This window comes from Chinchilla lanigera, unplaced genomic scaffold (assembly GCF_000276665.1).
Source record: "Chinchilla lanigera isolate Chin_1 unplaced genomic scaffold, ChiLan1.0 scaffold00021, whole genome shotgun sequence".
NCBI classification, from domain to species: Eukaryota; Metazoa; Chordata; class Mammalia; order Rodentia; family Chinchillidae; genus Chinchilla; species Chinchilla lanigera.
Genome location: NW_004955422.1, coordinates 25,580,402 through 25,604,934, shown reverse-complemented (window position 1 = coordinate 25,604,934; position 24,533 = coordinate 25,580,402). Strand labels below are relative to the sequence as shown.

Sequence of the window (24,533 nt, the reverse complement as noted above, 5' to 3'; positions counted from 1 at the left end):
CTTCCCTTCCCTTCCCTCCCCTTTCCTCCCCTCCCCTTCCCTCCCCTTTCCTCCCCTCCCCTTCCCTTTCCTTCCTTTCTGTTCCCTTTCCCTCCCCTTCTTCTGCCTCCCTCACCTCCCTCCTTCTGTCTCCTCCATCTGCCTGACGGGGTTCATTGCCCAGGCTGGCCTATGAATGTCTGATCTTTCTGCTTTAGCCTCCCAAGTACCTGGGATTACAGGTATGACCCATCATGCTCAGTTGCAATTTATTTAAATATTACAACTCAGTGAAGTAGTTACCACTATTATTTCCATCCTGCACATGAAGAAACTAAGGCAAAGGGAGAAAATGGACTAGAAATGGGTAATCTGGTTGCAGAGCCCACACTTGTAGACATTGTACTGTGTTTGCCTAGGCAGATAGGCTGTGTTTATATAGAAGAGTGTGGAGTTTTTAAATAGGATGGTGATTCTTTGTGAAATTGGTTCAGATTCCTTGTTTTTAACTCTTTAATTTTCTTTTAAAATTCAGAAAAGTACTTTGGTGGTCTACTTTTGTGTTGTAAACGAATTTATCATATATCAGGGCTTCCAAGAAGCCCAGTGTTGGCTGGCTTTACTGTAGCTGGTCTTAACCAACTATCTGTCGCCTTCAGATAGTCACAGACAGTATTGATGCCGTTTGACCTTAAACCTTAGTGTTGTTCAAACAGTTGAAACAGAATTGTCTGCAGTGATTTTTGAAAGCCTATTTGCCATGTAGAAAAGGTTGAACCATATGGAATGGACAATATTTAACCTTTTTAATGTATGAAAATGTCAGGTTTATGATTCAACCTAATAGGCCCAAGAGGAGGTCATTCTAGAGGAATCATTTGCTTTTTAAGTAAGAATTTTAGGGTATACAGTATTAGAAGTTTAAGGTTTTATCTAGGATACTTTTTTTTTTTTTAATCTATCTATCTATTGTCTTTTTGAGAGAGGGTCTCACTGTGCAGTTCAGGCTGGTCTTGAGCTCACTTTGTAGCCCAGTTGTTTTTTCCTTTTGAACAGTTTCTTTCGCTTTTACAATATCTGTTGTACATTTTGGATCTTGTTTACTCTTTCAGTTTCTTACACTAGGGAGATAATATGATATTTACACATGTGAGTCTGATTTATTTCACTTACAAACTCAAGGTTTTTATAGGTAAATGGAAGCAACTAGAAGTTGAAGATTTAAAAACATTGTTATAATTTTTATTAGTACATATTTATAATACATAGTGATTTTATATTCATTGTTATTAAGGCATGCCCTTAATAAAGGGTGTATTTTGTCCCAGGACCCTTTCTCTCCTTTCTCCTTCTCTTATTCTCCTCCTCTTTTTTTCCTCCCTCTGTGTTCACCCTCACCCCTGCCACCATAAGATGAGCAGCTTTGCTCTACCACACTCCTTACCATCATATTCTGTCTTGCCACAGGCCCAAGCACTGTGGCCACATGACCACAGACTGAAACCATAAGCCAAGCCAGGCATGGTGGCATATGCCTATAATCCCAGCACTCATGAGGCAGAGGCAGAGGCAGAGGCAGAGGCAGAGGGATCACCTCAAGTTTGAGGTCAGCCTGGGCTACACAGTGAGTTCAAGACCATCCTGAACTAAATAGTGAGACCCTGTTTCAAAAAACCAAAAAAATAAGAGAAATCAGGAGCCAAAATACACCTTTCTTCCTCTAGTTTGATGTCTTTGTTATTTTGTCAAAGTGACAGTAAGCTGATTAATAACCAGTTACTTCTTCCAACTTGGCTCTACTCCTAAAATTTCCAGGCTTCTGAAAAGCCCATGAAGTTGTGACTCTATCAATAGATTAACCCATTAATGAGGTCAGAGCCTTCACAACCCAATTATTTCCCAAAGCGCCCCCCCCAATGTGGGTGCATTGGGGATCTAGTCTTTAACACATGCACTTTTGGGGGACATTTAAGAGCCAAAACATAACAGAATGTATGATGGAAAACAAAACAAGCAAACCACCATGGACCTATTTTGGGGACAGTGATAACCTCTTAAGGAGAGCCTCAGGCAAGCCTTTCATGGGGGATTGAAGACCTAATTCAGTGATAGTGAACCTTTTAGAGCTTTCAGTGACACAACCTGCTGCAGCACGCATGCCATAGGTTCACTCGCTGCCGCTGTTCTAGTTCATCAAGATGTTGGAGCAGGACAGTGATACTGATCCTAATCCTGTGTAGGCTTATGCTGATATGTGTTTGTGTCTTTATCTTTAACAAAAAATGTTTTTAAAAGTAAAATATAAGTAGAAAACAGTTATAGAATAAGGATATAGCCAGGCGTGGTGGTGCATCTTGTAATCCTAGCACTTGGGAGTTCAAGGCCAGCCTGGGCTACATAGTGAGAGCCTGTCTTAAAAAAAAGAATAAGGACACAAACAGAAAAATTTTTGTACATGAGTGATTTTTTTTGTACAATGTGTTTCTGTTTTAAACTGAGTCAAAAAGTTAAAAAAAATGAAAAGTTTATAAATTTAAAAAAAGAATTTTTAAAAATATTTCTTCTGATTATGGAATAGTGCTTATTAAAATTATCATAACATTTACCAGAAGTTTAGTATACTATTTACTTATAATAGAAAATATATGATTGCTTTTAGGAAAAATTTTATTTGCCCAAGAAAGGTCCATTAAGGATACTCTTGGATGAACCAATCTGTAGAGGAGAAGTGACTTGAATTTCAGGTGACTGCTCTTTGTGGGTGAGGTTGCTGGGAAGGAAGCCTTCAGTGAGCAGCGTGTGGCACACATGAACACCCTGTGACGGCTTTACTTTGTGTTATTGGTGCATGGCACACTATTGCCTTCTGTTTATTTTGTTTTTGAAAATCAACTTTGTTTCTTTGAATTTAATCATTGCATCCTCTAAATTTTTTCCTCATGTCCTCCAGCTCCATCCACTTGGTTGCTGTTTTGTTTTTCCTTGCAATCGCTGGGTCCTTTTGACCAGATAAAGTCCATGCTATAGCAAAGTTTATGGTGAGCTTTTCAAGGCTCAGTACTAAAACTGTTGGAACACTGTACTTCGGTTATGTAAACACTGTTGTAAAATCCCCTAGGTTTTTTTTTTTTTTTTTCTTTTTTTGGTACCGGGAATCAAACTCAGGCCCTCACACTTGCCAGGCAGGCGCTGTGCCGCTGAGCTATATCCCTGACCCTCCTTTAGGTTTCATAAAGACGTCCCTTAGAGTGTTCCCTAGTTCTGCCCCTCTCCAGGGTGGTGGTGAATATGAATTTGGTGCATCTCAAGAGCAACAAATGCTGGCTTAAGATTCCTGATTTTCTTTAGGATTTTCCCATTTTTCTCCCAAAGTCGGTGAAACTCTGAGAACTTATAAGGCTTGTTAAAGTAAACATGCTGATATTTTCCTTATAAAGATGAATGAATCATAGTTGTTTACCTGAAGTTGTATTTATTCTTGTCAAGCAGTAATGTTAGGAAGTATTGACAGTCTGCTTGGTGTCTCTGGCTACATATGCATGCCGTTCTTTCATTTCCCATTGCTGTATGCTAATGCATATTTTGCAATACTAGGATAAGCACAAGGGATCTTTGCTTTTTTTTTTTTTCCAGTACCAAATACTTTTAAGAAAACAGATGATTTTGTGACATCTAATGTGTCAGCAGTCGACCTGGACCACAAATTTAGATGCAAGGTTGTGGACTGTTTAAAGTTTTTTCGCAAAGCTAAACTGCTGCATTATCACATGAAGTATTTCCATGGGATGGAGAAGTCACCAGAGCCAGACGAGAGCCCGGGGAAGAGGCATGTCCAAACGAGGGGCTCCTCAGCTTCTGACAAGGCCAGCCAAGAGAGTGTGACCCGGAAGCGGGTCTCCGCCAGTTCCCCAAGTAAGTGTCTTGGTTCTGCATTGTGTCATTGAGGGCTCTACTGCTTAGTCACAGTGCTTGTGTCTCTGACACAGAAAGATTGTTCTAGTTCAGTTGAATTCCATTAGACTGAAAGTGATAAGTGATCCTTAGAAGTTGTAAGCTGAAGTCACGGGCCTTGTGGGGGAAGGAGGGATACCCAACTCTCAGCCTTGTCTCTTCCTTTTGCTGCCTAAGTTACCTTGAGGAAGTTACCTGTAACAAGAGTCCTGAGTCAGAGACCACCGGACAGGCTTCTGTGAAGGCAGTGAGGCACAAGATTGAATATACCTGGGTGCAGGCAGATGGTGGGCGAAAAGACTGCAGGGAACAAACACAAAGACAAGTGGGGCTGTCTTAGAAGGCTTGAAGAAGGGGTTGGTGAGGAGATTCGGCAAGGTGTCATCCAAGGTCTGGCGAAGGACATCATGTGAGGAGGCCTGAGCAGATACAGTGATTGAAGTTCTCAGAGTGTCTGGTAACAATGTGTGGATATTGTCAGGTGTCCTGGCACTGGGAAGATCCGTGCTCTGCCTTATTTCTTCTTTATGACATCCTGTCCTGTGTTTGCCCAGGGCAGTGCCTGTACTGTGCTGCAGTTTTTGCTGAGAACATTGTGCGTGCTGAAAAATAGGTTGGGTGTGGGAAAGTCATGCCCAAGCTGAGCCTGACCGTACTGTTGAAGGCTGTGGTGCTCTCAGGATGAGTGGGGCTTTCGGGCAAGGAGCCTCCTGTGGAAGCCAGTGGGAAAACAGAACAGAATAGGTACTGTCATTCTGCCCTCCCAAACTTGTGCCCCATCCCTGGCAGCAGGATGAAAACACAAAAGAACTAAAAAGTGATATTTGATTCTGCTGCTGAGTGCAGATGTTTATTCTTTTTACCTCTTAATTGCAGTTAAAGAGACAAGGTCTCTTGCTTTTTGAGACGAGGTCTTGCTGTGTAGTTCAGGCTGCCTCAAGCTTACTGTTACCCTGTTGCTTCAGCCTCCTAAGTGTTAGGATTATAGATATGTGGCACAATGCCTGACCAGTTGAAGATACTTTCTGACAGCACTGTTTATTTTGTGTACAAACCACAGTAGTGGTATTATGGAGTATATAAACTCTCATTTCATTTCTTCTTTTTTTTTTATCTTTTTGAGACAGGGTCTCGCTATGCAGTTCAGGCTGACCCTGAGGTCACTTTGTAGCCCAGGCTGGCCTTAAACTCACAGCGATCCTTCCGCCTCAGCCTCCCTAGTGCTGGGACTCCAGATGTGTGCCATCACGCCTAGCTTCTTCCTTTCTAAGATAATGGTGGAAGAAGAGGTGTGATTGAGACAAGGCCCTTTTGTGTGGAGCGAAAACCACATAAACCCTGTAAAAAGGTCCCATTTCTATTTTAGAAACATAAAGTGCTGTGGGAATGCAGATGCAGCTTTTCCCTACAGGGAAGAGACTAGAAGGAGAGCAGAAGGTGACATTTCAATTTTGTTGTGGGTTGAGTTGTGTCCCTGCTCTCCCTCTCCACTCTTAACCTCCCAATTCATTTTTTTGTTTGTTTGTTTGTTTGTTTGTTTTCTGGTACTGGGAATTGAACTCACGACCTCGCACTTGCCAGGCAGGTGCTGTGCTGCTGAGCTAAATCCCCAGCTCCAGCCTCCCTATTCATATGTTATAGTCCTAGTCTCTGTGATGATATTTGGAGAAGTAACCTTCAGGAGTAATTAAGTTTAGATGAGATCATGAGCTTAGGATCTTCATGTCCTTATGAGAGTCCATAGAGAGACATCCCTCACTGTTATGCAAGGATGCAGCAGAGGTCTCTCCCCAGCAGTTAAATTGTCCAGGACACCAATTTTGTGCTTCCTCCCAGTACTGAAATATAAATGTCTGTTACTTAAGCCACTCAGTCTTAGTGTTCTATAGCACCCAGAGCTGGTTAATCCAGGCCTTAAAGGCTGAAGTTAGATAGTTGTGGTAACCAGTTATCTGTCCCTAACATGCCCCTTCTGACTCCAGCCTTCTAAATTCTGTCACTTGATGTGCCCTTTTCCTTCAGCAGGCATTTAGTTGCGTAAGTGAATATAGATTTGCTTTTCCAAGTGAAGTTCAGTACAGTAGACTTCACTTAGTAAATTCTCTTGCAGAAGCTACCTCAAGCTTTCTTGGGTTTGGGTTTATTTCTATATAGGTAAGTTCAGTCCTACATAGAGGCTTAGCTCAGAAGGAATATTCTCAGGTCAGAGAGAGCATCAGCTGTGTTTATTACCTGTTGCCATACCTATTTGAATCAATCTCATCCTAGGTAAACCTTGGCTTTAAGCCAGTATAAACCTGAGGGCACCAGAGCTAGCATTTATGGTTGTGGTGGCTGCCATCTGCACCTTTTCTTGTGCTATTAGATGACCTTCTCACAGGAGCATACCTCACTTCCTTAAAGGGGAGAGAACAGCATGAGCTTAATTAGATAAAAATATTAGGGCCGTAACAGAGAGAACTCAAATAGCTGGCTAAAGCAAATGGAAATTGATTTCCCTCTCAGATCAGACTGCAGCCTACTCATTGCAGGTCTGCTGTGGCCCTGAAGGTGGCTGGCTTAGCTTTCTCCCTGTTGTCCCATGAGGCTTTAGGTATTGTGTCTCTTTGTGGTCCAAGATGGTGAGCCTGTCTGCCACTGGGAAGGAAGGTTATGATACTTTCCTTTAAGGTCATAACCCAGAAGTGCCACATGTCACTTCTGCTCATATGCCTTAGGCCAGAATGCTAGCACCTGGTCATTCCTCATTCTAGGGAAGCTAGAAAATGTGCTTTTCTTATAGAAGAAATGGGTACTGGGGAAGACATGGTGGTCTCCACCACATGAGCTGGGGCAGGGCTTGAGGAAGGCTTTCTTGGAGGCCCTCATGGGCTGATGCCTGGGGATCCATGGTTGGGGACTGAAGGGGGATGAGCCTCGGAAAGTAGATCTGGTAAAATGGCGGTGCCAGGCTCAAGATGCCACTTCTGTAATAAGTAGTAAGACTCCTTCCCTGGACCATTCTTATTTCCATTCTGCCCTTGAGCTGCCATTCATTTTTTTTTTTTTTTTTTTTTGGTACTGGTACTGGGAATCGAACTCAGGACCTTGTGCTTGCCAGGCAGGCACCTGCGCCACTGAGCTATATCCCCATCCATGCCATTCACTTAGGCAAGTCAGAATATGCTTGCATATCCCAGCCCATGGCTAAGCTCTGTGGCATACCAGAGTTCTCCCATAAGTAGTGATACTATTTTTTTTGTCTCCCGGAAGCAGCAGTCTGATGATTATTGTCTCTCTGCTATCATAAATCAATGATGAGTAGATATAAAAAATTGAGAGCCAGCTGTACCAAGGGAGCAAGAAGGGCTCCTGTATTTCTTCTGATGGGCATCTGCAGCCTGGGGAGAGGACAAGTGACTGTCCTGGAGGAAAACCTCACTCTCTGTAGGTGACAAGCTGCTCTGTGGTCCAGAGCTCTGGCAGGAAATCACTCCTAGACAACCCAGTAAAGGCAGCCAGGAGGACACTCTGTAGCTAGGCATGCTCTGTGGGTCATGGAACAATTGATCTGGCTATTTAGGAGAGAGCTGACAGTGACCAGTACCACTTTCCTAGGAGAGAGTATTGCAAGCATGATAATAACTCCTAACTTCTAAATTCTTGACCTGTGCAGGGCAATGTTCAAAGTTCTTTACTTATATTGACTTGTTGAGTCCTCAAACTAAATCCTGTGAAGTGGATATTATTATGCTCACTTCAGGTTTTAGAAACCAAGGTGCAGATGAGCTGGAGTCATTTGAACCAATATTTAGCCCTCCAGCAGGTGTTGGAGCCACAATTTGAGTCTGTCCACAGAGGCTGTACTCCCAGCTGTAGCGTCTGCTGTGTTTCAGACTTGGAGGGTCAGCACTTTGGCCCAGAGTGGGGAATGAGAGTGCATCCTGCAGGCAGTGTCCTGTGAAGTACAGTGAGCCTTCTGACTGATTTCTGATTGTTCCCTTTTCTGCCCCTGTTCCTCAGGGAGCTCATCTGGGTTAGCACAGGCCCTGCTGGGCCATTCTTGCTGTCTTGTCAGGGCCCATGAGCTTTGCCATCTGTGACCACAAATGACTTCACACTTCAGCCAGCAGCCATGGTGAACCTTTGAAAGTTCTCTCCATCCCCCCAGGGTATAGAGAACACAGGCTTCTAGAACAGCTTCCTAGAATATCTCCTTTCTATCTCTGCTGTTTAATTCTCTACCTGAAGCCCCAGGAAGAGAATCTTCAAAGCTCATGTGACCATGTTTGCTGCCAGCTACAGCACTTAAAATGCTTTTGGTTACAAGGAACTGGAAAATCAATTCAGATGGATTCTGTCTAGAGAGGACAGTTGGCTCACACAGTGAAGTCCAGGGCAGCTGCTGTTCCAGGCTGGTGGGCTAAGGACGCAGTGGCTTTCCATTTCTCCTTTCAGTGATGTTTCCGGGTTGATTATCTTGTGGTCATAGGTTAGTAGCCAGTATCACTGCAGGCTCCATGTTTCGTCATTCAAATAGAACAAGAAAATAAGAGCATGCCCTTTTTATAACCCTCACACAGTTCAAGTTTGGGTCTAATTGGTCCATTCCTGTCCCTGCCTCATGAACTCATAAATTGGTTCCAGCTCAGATTATCTGAACCTGTCACTGTGTCAAGGAGCATGTGATCACCCCGGCAGGCTTAACAAAATATGGAGTCAGTTCTGACCATATCCCTTAGAGGCTGTGCTGTAGAGGAAGGATGAAGAACGTCTAGGAGCTGGGAGTGTGGCTCAGGGGCAGAGCATTTACGGGCAGGTATGAAGCCCTGGGTTTAGTCCCTAGTACTGAAAAAAGGAAGGAAAAAAAGAGAGGAAGGAGTGATCCTGAGAGACACCCACATTTCTGTTACACATATCAAGTCCAGATTGAAGTGAGAAATCTGTACAGCCAGGGAAGAGGTGTTCGTGGTGTTGAACAGCAGTAGATCTGCACCTATGCCGGTTTCTCATTTCAGGGACAGTGCAGAAAGCCTAATGCACTAGGATTCCCAAGATCTCTAGTGCATTTGTGATCATCTTTATACTAATCTGTGTGATTTTTTTTTTTTCTTTTTCTTTCTTTTCTTTTGTTTTCTTTTCTTTTTTCTTTTCTTTTCTTTTCTTTCCCCCTCTTTGAGGCAGGGTTTCAATAAGAAATGCTAGTGAGGGTGTGGGGAAAAAGGAACCCTTCTCCACTGTTGGTGGGAGTGTAGACAAGCACTCTGGACATCGTATGGTGATTCCTCAAAAAACTAAAACTAGAGATTCCATTTGACCCACCTGTGCCCTTTTAGGTATCTTCCCAAAAGTTAAAGGTGTCATACTGCAGTGATTTTGCACATCCCATGTTTACAGCAGCACATTGTAAAATAGCTAAATCTTGGAAACAGCCCATATGGCCATCAACAGATGAGTGGATAAGGAAAATGTGGTATTTATGTGCAGTGGAACACTACTCTACCAGAAAAAAGATAAACTTGAGCCATTTGTAGGGAAATGGATGCACCTTGAGACTGTAATCGTAAGTGAACTAAATCAGACATACAAGTTTAAATATCTCATAGCTTCTGTTATTCGAGGAACCTAAAGGATAAATAGGGAGCATAATGGAGGGCAGATATTGGGAAGTAGGAAGAACATGTTCAAATGGGAAGAAGGAGGGAGAGTGACGGGGAGGGAGGGAAGGGAAAAGGGACAAAAGAACAGAAGGGAAGTGCAAACAAAGCTTGTGTAAATGAGGGGAAGAAGCGCTGAAGGGAGAGGAGGAGGGGGTGAGAAAAAAGAATTAAGACACTAATGTGCAGGTACTGATTCTCTATGGTGAATATATGACAAGTATGTAATAAAAAGGAAAGTTTTAGAACCCAGTCAATAAATATAAAAGTAATTCAGTAAGGGAGCAGAAAGCTAGTAGAGAGCACCGGTAAACCTGTGTGTGTGTGTGTGTGTGTGTGTACATTATAGATTGTTTCATGGAAGTGTTAGGCATGGGTTAGGTGAGTGTGAATTGGCGGGGTCTTGAGTGCATCCCTATGTAGAATGAACTGCCTTATCCCTCATGTCTTATATTGCCTCTTGGATTGCTGAAGGAGGGGATACTATTCTATGAAAGGTAAAGTGAAAAAAAGATTGTTGTTAGATAAGGCCAAAGAAACCCCTGGGCTTAATTCCCAGCACTACTTGCTATGTCTTGATCTCACATTCCAGTTTTCTATTGCTGCTATTAAAAAAAAAAAATGGCAACGGGTCTGGAGATGTAGTTCAGTGGAATTGAGCACTTGCCTAGCTAGCATGCATGAGGGCCCAAGTTCAGTCCCCAGCATAACCAAAATAAGGGGGAGAGGGCTTTTTCTGAGAGAGGGTCTTGGACTCACTATGTAGCCCGGGCTGGCCTCAATCTCATGGCAATCCTGCCTCAGCCTCCCAAGTACTGGAATTGCATGTGTGCATCAACATGTCTGGCAATGTTCTTTATCAAGTTGAGGAAATCCTCTCCTTTGGTGCCCTTGTGAATTGTATGACTTAGACCAAATCATCTTAACTTCTTTTTCTTTGGTCTCTCTTTTTTTCCCTCTTGTTCTCTTCTCTTTTTTTTTTTTTTTTTTTTTCTGGTACCGGGAATTGAACTCACGACCTCACGCTTGCCAGGCAGGCGCTGTGCTGCTGAGCTAAATCACCAGCCCCTGGTTTTCTTCTCTTGATTAATTTTTTTTTTTTAAATTTTGAGACAGGATCTCACTATGCAGTTCAGGCTGGTCTTGAGCTCACTTTGTAGCCCAAGCTGGCCTTGAGCTTGCAACAATCCTCCTGCCTCAGCCTCCCGAGTGCACCACGCCCGGCACTTCTTTGTCTTTGTCCTTTTCTTTTTGAGACAGGGTCTCTATGCAGTTCAGGCTGGCCTTGAGCTCACTGTCTCAGCCTCCTGAGTGCTGGGATTATAGGCGTGGGCCACCATGCCTGGCTTTTCTTTTTCTTTCTTCCTTTTTTTATTTTTGAGATAAGGCCTGCTATGTAGCCCAGGCTGGTCTTTGGGCTCCTCCTGAGTGCTGGTATTACAGGTGTGTGCCACTGTGCCTGGCACCTTACTTCTTTTGAGTCTGGTTTCTTGGGTTTAAAATTAGTGTTTCTACAAATTGCAATAAGTTCTTTTCTGTATTTTTTAAAATTTGTTTTACTTTCTTCCTCAATTGTTCAATGAAAGGAAACGAAAGGTATGCAGTGACTCTTAAGTCCTATGTCCCTTAGCCAGTACATTACCTTTTGCCTGCAGTTGACAGGTAGGCCAGCCAACAGCTATAGCCTATTGTTCCTCTCTGAATGCCCCTTTGGGAGAGGGATTTGGGTCACAGTGCTGACACGGTACAGTACTGCAGAATCCAGCAGATCTGCTTTTCGTTATCTGTGTGATGCCAGACATGGTGGCAGGTGTGTTAGTCCCAGGCAGGCTGATCTGTTGAGTCCACAGGTTCTAGACTATCCTGAACAGTGTAGGGAGATTTTCCCCTATCCCCAGTGAAAAAAATCTGTGTGATGTCAAGTGGGTGACTTCACCTCTCTGAGCTTTAGTCTCCCCATCTGTAAAACAAGAGTGGTTTACATAGGTTGTTATGTGGAGTAAATGAGATACTTGTGGGTTCCTTGGACATGACAAATGTTTAGTTAAAGTGAACCCCACCTCATCTGTCTGTGATTGTCTTGATTCCACATCAGAATCACCTGGAGAACATTGTAAAAAATCCTGCTGCCTTTAAAAACATGATACTAGTGAAAAAGGCCAGACATGAAGGTCCCATACTAGAAGGGAAAAAACCCCCACAAAACAAAAGGTCATATACTGTATAATTACATGCATATACGCTTTTTTTTTTTTTTTTTTTTTTGGTACCAGGAATTGAACTTAGGACCTTGCACTTGCCAGGCAGGCACTTATGCCACTGAGCTATCTCCCCAGAAATTACATGCATATAAAACATCCAGAATAAGTAAATGAATGGTGACATACCGGTTGGTGATTGCCTGGGGGAGAGGGACTCTGCCTTTGAATTGATGGAAGTATTTTGAAGATAGATTGAAGTGGTTTTACAAAGTGGTCAAGTGTCAGGTGCTAAATGCAGCTGCATTGGGTTTTTTCTTTTTTTGTTTTTGTTTTCTGAAATGGGATTTTACTGTGAAGTTGAAGCTGGCATTGAACTCAGTGTGTAGTCCAGGCTGGCCAAAAACTGTTGGTGATCCTTCTGCCCTGGCCTCCCATGTGCTGGGTGCACCACCATGCCTGGCTGAATTAGTTTTTTCTTCCCAGCTTGAATGTTGTAAAATGAAGTGTACATATTTAAATTGTGTAATTTGATAAGATTCGTGAATCTAGACAATCACAGGCAGATGAGGTGGGGTTCACTTTAACTAAACATTTGTCATGTCCAAGGAACCCACAAGTATCTCATTTACTCCACATAACAACCTGTGTAAACCACTCTTGTTTTACAGATGGGGAGACTAAAGCTCAGAGAGGTAAGGGCTAAATCATATATAGCGCTACAATGACAGTGGACATTGCCTTCTGAACTCACGAGCCTGCCAGGCTCCTTTTCCTCCCATCTCCTCTTTTCCTCTGATCTCCAGGCAACCGCTGTTCTACCTTCTGTTAGATTTGATTTCATTGTTTAGAATTTTGTATGAACAGAATCATGTCGTATGCACTAATTTGTTTGTCTTCTTTCACTCAGCATACTTATTTTGAGATTCATATATGTTGCCTGTATTTTTTTTTTTTTTTCCGGTACCGGGGATCGAACTCAGGACCTTGCGCTTGCCGTACAGGCACTGTGCCGCTGAGCTAAATCCCCAGCCCCTGTTGCATATGTTAATAATTCACACTTGTGATTTATTTGACGCAGGGTCTTGCTATGTCTTGAATTCACTGACCTTGATCTCACTGTATAGTCTGGGTGGTCTCAAACTTCCAGTAGTCCTTCTGCCTCAGCCTCCAGAATGCTGGGATTATAGGCGTGTGCTACTACACCTGGCCTAATTCCCATTTTTATTGCTGAAAAGTTTTTCATTCTGTGGATATGCTGCAAATTATTTGTCCATTTATTTGCTGAAGGACATTTGGGTGATTACAACTAGAGCTGCTTTGATCCTTTCTCTCTCAGTCTCTATCTGGACAACTGCCCTCTAGAATGGCTAGATCACAGATACATGTAGCTTAAGTTCTTGTTGACATTTAAAAGTAAGGTATGATGCGTTTTTGCAACACTACATATATATTTGGCAGGATAAAAGAAGGAATAACTGAATTTTTCCATAGCGAGGCCGTTCACTTTGAAAACTGGTCTCAGTGGAATGGTAGGTGGGATGCTTTTTAGAATGGAATTAGGAAAAGCAGTGAAGGGGGAGCTTGGAAAGGGAGTACAGATAAGGAATTTTGCTGTAAACAGCTGAGAGGTGTCATGGTACATACCTGTCATCCCAGCTTTTCTGGAGGCTGAGACCAGAGGATCACTAGTTTGAATCTAGCCTGGGCAATTTAGTGAGATCTTGTTTCAGAATAAAAGGGCTGGTGATGTAACTCTGGGTGCCTAATGTGCATGAGGCCTGAGTTTGATCCTAGAACTGGAGAAGGTATGAATTGTTCCTTTGAAAGAGATGAGCTGGGTGTTGCAGACACCTGTAATCCCAGGACTCCAGAGGCTGAGGCAGGTGGATTACCCCCAAGTTCGAGGCCAGCCTAGGCCACATAGTGAGTTCAAGGCCAGCCTGAACTATATAGTGAGACCTTGTCTCAAAAAGTCAAAAAAAAAAAAAAAAAAAAAAAAAAAAGAAAGAAAAGAAGTGATGAGTTTTATGTTACGTGAATTGAACCTCAGTTTAAAAAAATGAGACAAAATCTTGGTGCCCAGTCCACATCCTAGTCCTGAGTACAGTGTGTTCTACCAAAATTCATTTGTAATCAGGCAGCAGCCAGTGTCTGCCAGAGCTGAAGGCTGAGTGGTGCTGCTGTGGCAATGCCCCACAGAGCCAGCAGAGACAAGGAAGGTGCCTTCCAGGCAGAGCCTGCCAGGACCCTGCCACCTGTCAGTCTTCCCATTGAACATGCTTGATTATTAAGAGTAAACGTCTGGTGCCATGGATATAGCTTAGTGGCACAGCACCTGCCTGGCGACACAAGCTTCTGAGTTCAATTCCCAGTACCAAAAAAACCCAAAAAACAAAAAACACAACAAGAGCAAAAAAGAATAAATGTCTAAACGTTGAAAAGAAAATGTTAAAATGCTAACACTTCAACTTTTAATTCTAGCTGCAAAAGACAAGGAAAAGAATAAAGAAAAGAAGTTCAAAGAGTTTGTGAGAGTGAAACCAAAGAAGAAGAAGAAAAAGAAAAAGAAAACCAAACTTGGTAATTTTCCCCTTGAGTGTTCTTGTCCTAGGTGGGGAGGGGTGGCTTCTTCTCCTGGTGGCCTCTGAGCTTCACCGAGGAGAGTAAGGACCAGAAGGCTTCTCTCAGGGCTTGTGTGTGCCACCTAGCCTGGGCTCTGGTGGAGTTTTGGGGTGAGACACTCCCCCCAGGTCTTACAAGGTCCAGCTGGCATTTAAGAAGGCATCAGAGTCCAAGAGGATGTACAGATGAGCGACTGTTTTTGTTCATACACATGAGTTTTGAACATACATCTCTAAAGAAAGGATTCACTTCTTGAAAAGTGTTAGTTTAACTACACAGTAATATTTCAGAAAATCTGTGTTCCATCCTTGGGAGCCAAAGAGATGCCAGGTTTTATTTTCAGTGTGGCTTCTGGCTTAGAAAAACAGTCTTATCAGGAAGGAGGGAGAAGGTGACAGAAGGAGGAAGAATTTGGGCTTAGGATTCTCAGAGGTGACTAAAAATATACATCCTTAAATCTGCCTTCCATGCCTCTTTGTGGTAGAACTGTCCCCAAGCCTTTGTGCTCCTTAAACAACAGACTTGTTGGTTGAATGAGGTCGATTCTGGAATGCCCTGATGATGTCTGCCATTCTTCCAGAATGCCCCTGCAGTGAGGAGATCAGTGACACTTCCCAGGAACCATCGCCACCGAAGACATTTGCTGTCACCAGGTGTGGGTCCTCACACAAGCCTGTGGTCCATATGAGCCCACAGCTCCATGGCTCAGAATCTGGCAACCACAAAGGGAAATTGAAAGCATCCGGTAAGGACGCTGACTGTGGCCTGAAGATACGAAGTAGTACTTAGATAGTGTCTGGTACAGAAGAAATCTGTCCTTGTTCTAGGTGGGGAGGGGTGGTACTCTTTTTCTAATTGTCCCTGGGATCTTTCACTCCCTCTCCACTGTTTGCAGAGCTCGAAAGATAGCTGGGACATGGACTGACAGCAGACCAGATCCTGGCTGGATAGGGAAGGCTGAACAGCGTGTCAGAGTGCCATGCATGAAGGACTGTCTGGTTCATGGAGAGTTGTAGCTTCTTTGCCACAAGCTCTTTGACCTTGAGCACCCACTGACCTTGGGCTTCCTGTTCTCCCAGTGAGATGAGGAAATGGAGTATTGGCCAGTCAGCGCATGCTGTTTGGACTGTTACTAATGACAAACCCAGGGAACAGATTGGTGCCTCCATTTCCCACCCCTGTGTGCAGGTCCTTGAGGAGTGGGTTATAACATCATTGTCTACTCTGGACACGCTAGAGCTTTATAAATTTTGAACTATAATTTAAAATAGTAACTTTTGGTTTCCTTCTTCCAGAGGAGGATAATTTGAGTGAGTCTTCTTCTGAGAGCTTTCTTTGGAGTGATGAGGAGTATGGTCAAGATGTCGATGTGACTACCAACCCAGATGAGGAACTCGATGGAGAGGACCACTATGATTTTGAGGTGGTCCGTTGCATCTGTGAGGTCCAGGAGGAAAATGATTTCATGATTCAGGTAGGTAGAACTTGCAGAACATAGGTCTAAAGAAGCAAAAAACAAAAACAGAAAAACCAAAAGAAAAACCCTGCTGGTTCTTGGAGAGAGGGTTGAGGCTAACAGCAGTGGCGAGTCACATCAGAAGCCCTAGATATTTGGTACGAATAGCAGCAGACTGAGTTTGCTTTTGATTTGATTTTCTGGGAATTTCAGGCTGTTGTAAATAGCCCATCTGTAGAATAAAAGAGGCTTTGAGGAATCATTGATTACAAACCTCTCATCCTCTCCTCATTTGAAGCCTGCCTTGGGTTAAGGGCTTTGCCAATGGTCACACAGTGAGGCCAGTAGGGACTCAAACTTTGGGGTGGCATTTTAACCTTATGTACCATCATCTCCTTGATGCAAATTTTCTTTGTGGCCTAAAGAAACAGAGGCTGGTTTTATAACTTCTTTGTTTCCTATTGTTTTCCTGATGTGTCATCTTCCTCCTTTGGGATGTTCCTGCGGGGTGGGACCTCCCTACCTACTTGAGGAGACCGTCACTGGCCCCTTGCTTGCTGTGGCCCTTCTTTTCCTGTTTGTTACTTACAGTTCTGGTGGAGGCGGCTGCTGTCTGGCTATCTCTGAGGACTGTCATAAATACCCTGGGTGTCTTGGCAGCTGCCCGGCTGGCCAGGAAACCTGAGTTTTTTGAACGTAAGTCCTGCTTGTATTAGTTACAATTTTTTAGGAATAAGTACAAACATTGTTGAGAAAGTAGACAGGGTCTAGGAACACAAAGGCTTGGTCACGCTGTTTCCTGCTTCTTTCCAGAGTCAATTTGGTTATTTTCCTTTTTTCTACTGCTTTTCTTCTATTTATTTATTTATTTTTATGTTACTGCTTACTTATTTTCTTAGAAGATGTAAAGTGGTCAAATAGCTGTGTCCCCTTGCCATCTTCTGTTTTGTCTTTTTGTGTTCAAGAGACTAGGTAGGTTGAGCTTGGAATCTCAGTTCTAATTCTGAATTCCCGAGCATGGAATTCTAGCCTGGCTCAGGTGAATATTAGTCTTTGGAGAGGTAGAGAGGTTTGTCCTGGGCCAGACTTGGTCTATTCATCTGGTCTGGAGTTGGGTGGAGGTTGAGGGGTGTGGGCAGCTTCACACTGTATAGAAAGGCTGCCTGGAGCCTACCTCTGTTGTTGTGGACTGGGGGTGGCTGTGGACTGTGGGGCTTGGCTGTTTCCAGTAAAGGAGGCATCTGTCCATCTGACAGTAAGAATTTACCTGGTCTGTGAAGATTATGAGAAGAAGGCCTTGCCCTGCTTGGTTGCTTTCTGTGTTAGGCTATTATTTCCTTGCCTTAATAGTGCTGTAGGTCAGTATGGCTTCACTTTTTGAAATTCACTTTTGAATTTTGGTTTAGTATATAGTTGAATTTATCTCTCTGATTTTCTTTTTTTTTTTTTAAATTTTTAAAATTTCTTTTTTGGTACTGGCAATCAAACTTGGGACCTTACGCTTGCCAGGCAGGTGCTTGTGCCACTGAGCTATATTCCTGGGTCCTGATTTTCTTTTTTGGGGGGTGGTGTTTTTATTTTTTTACTTTTGGATTTTTTGAGACAGGGTCTCACTATGTAGTTGAGGCTGGCCTTGAAGTCATTACGTAGCCCAGTCTGGCCTTGAATTTGTGGTGATCCTCCTGCCTCAGCCTCCCGAGTGCTGGGGTTACAGGTGTACCACTATGCCCAGCTTTTTCGTGTTTTTTGAGATAGGGTCTACTATATAGTTCAAACTGGTCTTCATCTCTCTGTGTAGCCCAGGCTGGCCTTGAACTCAGCTCTCCAAAAGCTAAGATTACCCAGGTGCACCACCAAACCTGGCTTGCTTCCCCCTTCCCTCCCTCTCTCCCTCCTCTCTTCTTCTCTTTCTTTTTTTCCCCCTCTTTTACTTGTGTTTGTGTGTTTAGGTACTGGAGATTTAAACCAGGGCCATCCCCAACCCTTATTTATGTTCATATGTATGTGTTTAGGAACTTGATTTCACTCAGTCACTAAGCTGCTCAGGTTGGTTTTGAACTTGGCAATTGTCCTGCCTCGTCTTCCCAGAGTGCTTAGATTACAGGCCTGCACCACCACACTTGGCTGTAAAAGTTTTTTGTAGAACTTTTGTTAAGGCTGTTCTAAGAGTTACAGATATATTTGGCACTTTTTATCTTGTCTTCTGAATGTCTTACAGATGTTTTGCTTGTTTTTTATGAGGTCACGTGTAACAAATTTAAGAAAAAAAGACAACTTTTTTTTAATGAATTCTTTGACAGCTGGGACTGAGCTGGGTTGTTGCTCAGGAGTAGAGCACTTGCCAAAGCATTTGCCTAGTGTACCCGAAGCCCTGTGTTCTGTTCCTCGCACTGCAGAAACAAATGTATAACATCACAGCATTTCTTATGGTTTCTTTTAGTTTTTCTGAGGTTTCATTAATTTTTTTAAATAATACAAATATTTGCTCCACCAGTTGTCCTAATACCATGCTCCACTGTGTAAAATGCTGCCTATATTTACTTCATTTTATGTGTTTGGATCTCTTCTGCATTCTTTTCCTTTGAGCCATCAGTGTTTGCTTATACAATTTTAATGGTTATGCTTTTATAATTTTAATATAGCTGGTAGGGCTAGTACAGTTGTCCTGCTTTTTCTTTTCACATATGTCTTGGCTGTTAATTTTAGAAATCTACCTAGTCACAAAGTTATTAATTTATTTTGGGATTACAGTATTTTGGTATATTAGCCCAAGAAGTGATTCCTTATGGTGTTCTTACTGTCCAGCAAGGGGATACATTGTGCCATGACTTTAATCTCTGTTCTTCAAATAATATTTAAAAATTGTTTTGATGGAGAGCTGAGTGTGGAGGCACACAGTTGCAATTGCAGCACTTGGGGGGCTGAGGCAGGAGGAACACCATGATTCAGAGAGATCTTTCAAATCTGTTATGTTTATTGAACTCACTGTGTAACCCAGGCTGGCCTTGAACCTACAGTGATCCTCCTTCCTCCACCTCCCAAATGCTGGGATTATAGGTTGCACCATCCTGCCCAGCCTGAATTTAAACTTTTAAAAGTGAATAATGTATAGTTTGACCCACATGAGAAAAGCTGTCATTGTGCATCTTGAAATTTAGCTGTTACTTGATTCATCTTTGGTGAGTTTTAGTTCTTAAGACCAAGTCATTGGTGAAAGAGAATATCATTCTTAATTACTAGTCTGTTTTCTGCTACTCACTGCCTTTATTGTCTTGTCCAGTGTACTTCTCTTCTCCGAACTTTAGCTTCCTCATTGGTAAATTACATGCTCTGGAACCGATCAGAGAAGCCTTGATGGTATGACCTATTTGATACCAAGTGGGCTTCTCTGGGCAAACAAAAAGCCTCCAGGAAGCTAACTGACAAGGGCAGACCTAAAAGACTTCAGATAAGATCGGTTCGAGAGCATGTAATTTCTAGTGCCTTGTTGCAAGGCTAGTGACCCACCATCAAGATCATGTTTGGAAGCTCACAGTCCACCCTCCAGAGCTTATAAATTGTTTGAGTATTAAGGTTTGGGGCCTTGGATTCGAATTGCTTAATGTATCCCTAGTATCTTTGGGAATCTGACTTTTAGACTTGCTGTCTCTAGTTATCAAAATATCACTAAGTGCCACCCTCACTGTCAGCTCCTTCACTCTGTTTACTTTCTATCCTCTATCCTGGAAAGGCAGTTGAGCCTATTGATCAAGAGAGCTAGCTTTATAATTATCCAGGTTCATGTTCTGATCCACCATTGTCTCTCATTAGCTGTGTGACCTTTGGTAAGGCTTAGTGAGAACAAATGGGAAGTGCTAACACATGATCACTTCAGGGCGTTCCAAGTAACTGGCTTGTCTATTAGTAAAAAGCTGTATGCTCGCCTCAGTAGTGGAATTGGTAGGAATAGTATCATTTTGCAGATAGGGAAACAAGCCCAAAGTGGCGTGACCTGTGCAAAATTATACAGCTAGTGAATGCTTCAGCCATAATTCAAACTCAGCCTTTTGTTATTTCAAGTTAGCCTTTATCTAAGGATTTGAACAATTTTCATTCAGTCCGTATAATGTGATCAGGAAAGTGAAAGCCTCTAGACTCTCATTCTGAGATTGGCACTGTTCAATACATCTGAATGGTCTTTGTGCTGTCTGCTGCAGTAGCTGCCAGCCTCCGGTGGCTATTGGGCATTTCAGATGTGGCTCATAGGACTCAGGAACTGATTTTTAACTTAACTTGTTCATTTAAATATAGCGCCCTACGTGGCCAGTGACTTCATTTTGGAGAATGCCATTTCAGATGTGTGCTGAAGCTCATTTTAGTAGAGTCTGTAGGGACTACTCTTCCCGTTCTTCTCCTTATCACCCCACCCTTCCTGGTGAAGTCTTAACTTCTAGATGCAGGATATTTTCTGAGTTTAATTTTTGTTGCTTTAATTCTAACAGTGTGAAGAGTGCCAGTGCTGGCAGCATGGGGTCTGCATGGGATTACTGGAAGAAAATGTACCTGAGAAGTACACCTGTTATATTTGCCAAGACCCTCCAGGTAGAGATTTCTGGAGTCAGGAATATTAACAGTGTGTAGTCTGTTCCTTAGCACAGCTGGCTGTGAAACATCCTAAGTGTCTGGTTTTGAGATGCATTTCTTTGGCACTAATGACTCCCACTCATCTGTGCTTTTGTTACTGGCCCACCTGGTGGCTGGCTTTCTCCAACTTAGCAGTATGAGAATATGTATGAAGAGGCTCAGCTAGAAGGCCTGGCCTTGAGCTAAAACATTTCCTTTTCTTTAATTGTGCTTTAAAAAAAAACCCAAAACACTGTGAAGTATCTAATGTCATATTTATTTAAGTATATGTTTGATATCGTTCATAATAAGCACAGTGTTGTATAGCAGCTTTCATTTGGCCTGCCTGAAACTCCATAAAGGATATTGGGAGCCGGGCATGGTGAGCATGCCTGCCATCCCAGCCCTTGGGAGGCTGAGGCTGGAGGGTTGTTGTGATTTTGAGGCCAGCCTGAACTACAAAGTGAAAGCCTGTCTCAGAAAACCAAAACACTTAATCTTAGCCAAAATGCTGTGAAGTGATTAAAAAAAAAACAAACAGGGCTGGGGATTTAGCTCAGCGGCAAAAGCGCCTGCCTGGCAAGCGCAAGGTCGTGAGTTCGGTTCCCGGTACCAGAGAAAAACCAAAACCAAAACCAAAAAAAAAAAAAACCAGACAAACAAACCACAAAAGGATATTGGGTGCTGCATGAGTTAACTGGCCATCTTTGCTCAGGAACCTGCTCATCTTCTCTGCACTATTCAGTTCAGCATATGTGCTGTTGTAGTAAGCACCTTTCTTTTTTTTAGAACTTTTGAGGGGTGGCGTGTGGGCTCTGCTGTTGGAAGGTTAGAAAACTGCCTGTGCTGCCAGTGGTGGCATCTGTCCCCCACTGCATCGCTGCCACCTGGAAGGAGAAGGTGTGGAGCAGAAGAGCAGAGGCGTGCTTAGAGACTGTTGCCACCTGGTGCAGTGTCTTGATTGCTTAGCACAATTAATTTCATGGTTACAGGGGTACCCTGTAACTTTCCTCTGGAATGGGAGGCTTGTAATCCTGTGGTTTTTGTCCTGCTGTCAATGGGACAGTGATACCGTCTCCCCTTGCACCTGTGAGGTGTCTCCCTTAGCTCCAGTATGTTGAATCCCTTATAGCTTGACAATATTTGGGAACCTCTGCTTCTTTTATTCTGCTTGGTCCTGTGGACTGGGGCTGGTGGGTCTTCTACCCTCAGTTTTGCTTATGAGGAAGAAATTGATGGCCAGAGATGACTTTTTTTAACCCATTAAGCAATGGGAATGAGAACTGTCCTGCAGGGCCACATCTCTGGATTTTGCTGGTTGTAAAGGGAGGGGACTGGCTGTCACGATTTCAGCAAGCAGGTCCTGTCCAAGCTGAAAGACTTCTGTTGTGTTATTAACTTATTGTCTAGATGGCAAATAATCTTCTTCCATTTGTCCCTTTATCCTAAGAAAGTGGTCAGACAGTTAGGTGAGTAAACAGGCCCAGAAGGGATATGACTGAGCCAGGATTACTCTACCAGTTAATAGTTAATGTCAGATGGGAGATGAGAATCACTTGTCTCTAACCTTTGTCTTGTAAAACAGGTGCTGCTGCTCTGAATCCTACTGCTAGGGCCACTGCCTGCAGCAGATGCCTCTGAGGTTTCCCCCATGATTCTAAAGACTCCCTGGGACACCTTTTCAAGATCTTTTTTTTCCTTGTCTTTTGTTCATTTTTCCTTCTTTAGAAACCACACACACCATCTTCATCAAGTCCTGAGCACTTTCTGAACTTAAACTTTGTATGATTTTTTTTTTTTTTTTTTTTTTTCAAATTAAAAAAATTTTTTGGAGACAGAGTCTTGCTTTGTAGCCCAAGCCGGCCTCAAACTCTCATCCGTCCTGCTTTAGGCTTCCAAGTGCTGGGATCACAGATGTGCGCTATTACCCAGCTCTAACAGATTTCTCTTCTCTTTTTTGGTCTTTTTTTGAGACAGGGTCTGGCTGTCCTCGAACTTGAAAAGATCCTCCTGCCTCAGCCTCCTGAGGAGTGCTGGGATTACAGGCGTGTGCCACCATGCTTCTTTTCTCTTCTCTTCTCTTCTCTTTTCTTCTCTTCTCTTCTCTTCTCTTCTCTTCTCTTCTCTTCTCTTCTCTTCTCTCTTCCTCTTCCTCCTCTCCTCCTCTTCCGGTTTTTGAGATAGAGTCTTACTCTGTAGTCCTCTGTAGTATATCTCCACCGTGTACATTAGTAAAACTAGAAAGACCGAGAACTTTGGTAGGGCTTATATGGCCTATTTCAGGGTTTTAGTAGTTATTGACAAGTTAACCACAGTCTACTTAGAAGCACTTGTGGGCTTTTGGATCAGAAAATGTTGCAACATCCCCTGTGCTTGTTTTGAGTCCTTCCTAGGGAGCCTACTAATGAGCAAGACTATTGAAGCCTTCCAGTTGTGCAGACATCCAGAGAAGGGAAGGGGGTCTGATTCTCTGGTTAGGTAGTGTAGTTGGAATCCTGGAGTTTCTTTTCGTTTATTTGATAAATAATTCAAGGTGTTCTTTACTAGGCACTGGGACTGCAACTATAAGCAAATTGATTCTGTTCTAATGGCTCGTAGTATATTTGAAGACAGGAATATTAAAAAAAAAATAATACCATGCATGGTGGTGTGTACCTATAATCCCAGTACTCAGGAGGCTGAGGCAGGAGGATTGGTGAGAATTTGAGGCCAGCCTGAACTACATAGCAAGCCCTTGTCTCAAAAAAAAATCAAAAACAAAGCTGGCTTTCCACATGCTGAAGATTAAAAGTAGACCCATTTTGTCATGCACTAAACTCTATAATTGAAATGGATCAAAGATCTAAATATTAAAACACTAAATCTGCTGGAAGAGAGAATAGGTAGAACTCTTGAAGACACTTGTGTAGGCAAAGATTTTATGAACAAAACTCTAATTGTACAGGAACTATCACAAAAAATCAACAACTGGGGTCTCATCTCATTAAAAAGCTTTTTGCACAGCGAAAGAAACCAGCAACAGAGTGAAGAGACAACCCTCAGCATGAGAAAAAATTTTGCCAGCTGTTTCTCAGACAGAGGACTAACATCTGGAATATATATAGAACTCAAAAGATTCAGACCCCCCAAATTGAAAGACCCTCCCAACAATGGGCATCTAAAATGAATGGACACTTCTCAGATGAAGAAGTAGATGGCAAATAAACACATAAAAAGCTGTTCAACATTCCTGTTCATTCAAGAGATGCAAATTAAAACAACACTGAGATTCCATCTCACTCCAGAAAGAACTGCTGTTGTCAAGAAATCAACCAATAACAGATGCTGGTGGGGCTTTGGGGCAAAAAGAACTCTTCTCCACTGTTGGTGGGAGTGTAGACCAGTGCAACCACTGTGGAAATCAGTGTAGAGATTTCTCAAAAAATTAGAACTAGAGGTTCCATTTGACTCAGCTGTTCCCCTTTGGTATCTTCCTGAAAGAATTAAAAGCATCATACCACTGCAATATATACACACCCATGTTTATAACAGCACAGTTTATAATAGCTAACAGCCCGATAGGAAGCAACCCAAATGTCCATAAACTGATGAATATATAAAGAAAATGGCTTTTTTTGTTTTCTTACTACAATGGACTACTACTCAGCCATAGAGAAGGTATTTGAGACATTTGTAGGTAAAGGTATGCACCCAGAGACCATACTTGTAAGTGAAATAAATTGGACACCCATATTTAAATACATTTTCTCTGGTTTGAGAATCCAAAAGTGACCAAATAAGTGACAAAGAAGGACCAAAATGTATAATAGATACTGAGAAATGAGAATAAAATGTTCAAATGAGGGGGTTTCCCGGAAGGAGGGCTTCCGGTGCACAGGGAGCTGCGGGTGGGGAACGCCAGCCTTCTGGCTGGCTAGCTTCCTGCCTGCTGGCTCCCGGAGGGTGGGCCCCCTGTGCACGGGGAGCCTCGGGTGGGGAGCGCCGGTCTTTTGGGGTCTTCGGACCGGCGACTCATTCCCGACCTTGTCGTTCCCCGGACGGAGGACTTCCGGCACACAGGGAGCCTCGGGCGGGGAGCGCCAGTCT

At 43.0% G+C, this 24,533-nt stretch overlaps 1 protein-coding gene across 6 annotated transcripts in view; it reads left to right on the top strand.

Annotated features, from left to right (window-relative positions):
- Phf20 (PHD finger protein 20) overlaps nucleotides 1-24,533 on the top strand; it is a 125,036-nt gene that overhangs the window by 83,612 nt on the left and 16,891 nt on the right. For all 6 annotated transcript variants that reach the window (XM_005384767.2, XM_013514071.1, XM_005384764.2 and 3 more), the window contains 5 exons: nucleotides 3,613-3,891; nucleotides 14,249-14,347; nucleotides 14,970-15,134; nucleotides 15,685-15,863; nucleotides 20,327-20,426. In XM_005384767.2, coding sequence (XP_005384824.1) covers nucleotides 3,613-3,891; nucleotides 14,249-14,347; nucleotides 14,970-15,134; nucleotides 15,685-15,863; nucleotides 20,327-20,426 — 822 coding nt within the window. The remainder of the gene's footprint in view (nucleotides 1-3,612; nucleotides 3,892-14,248; nucleotides 14,348-14,969; nucleotides 15,135-15,684; nucleotides 15,864-20,326; nucleotides 20,427-24,533) is intronic.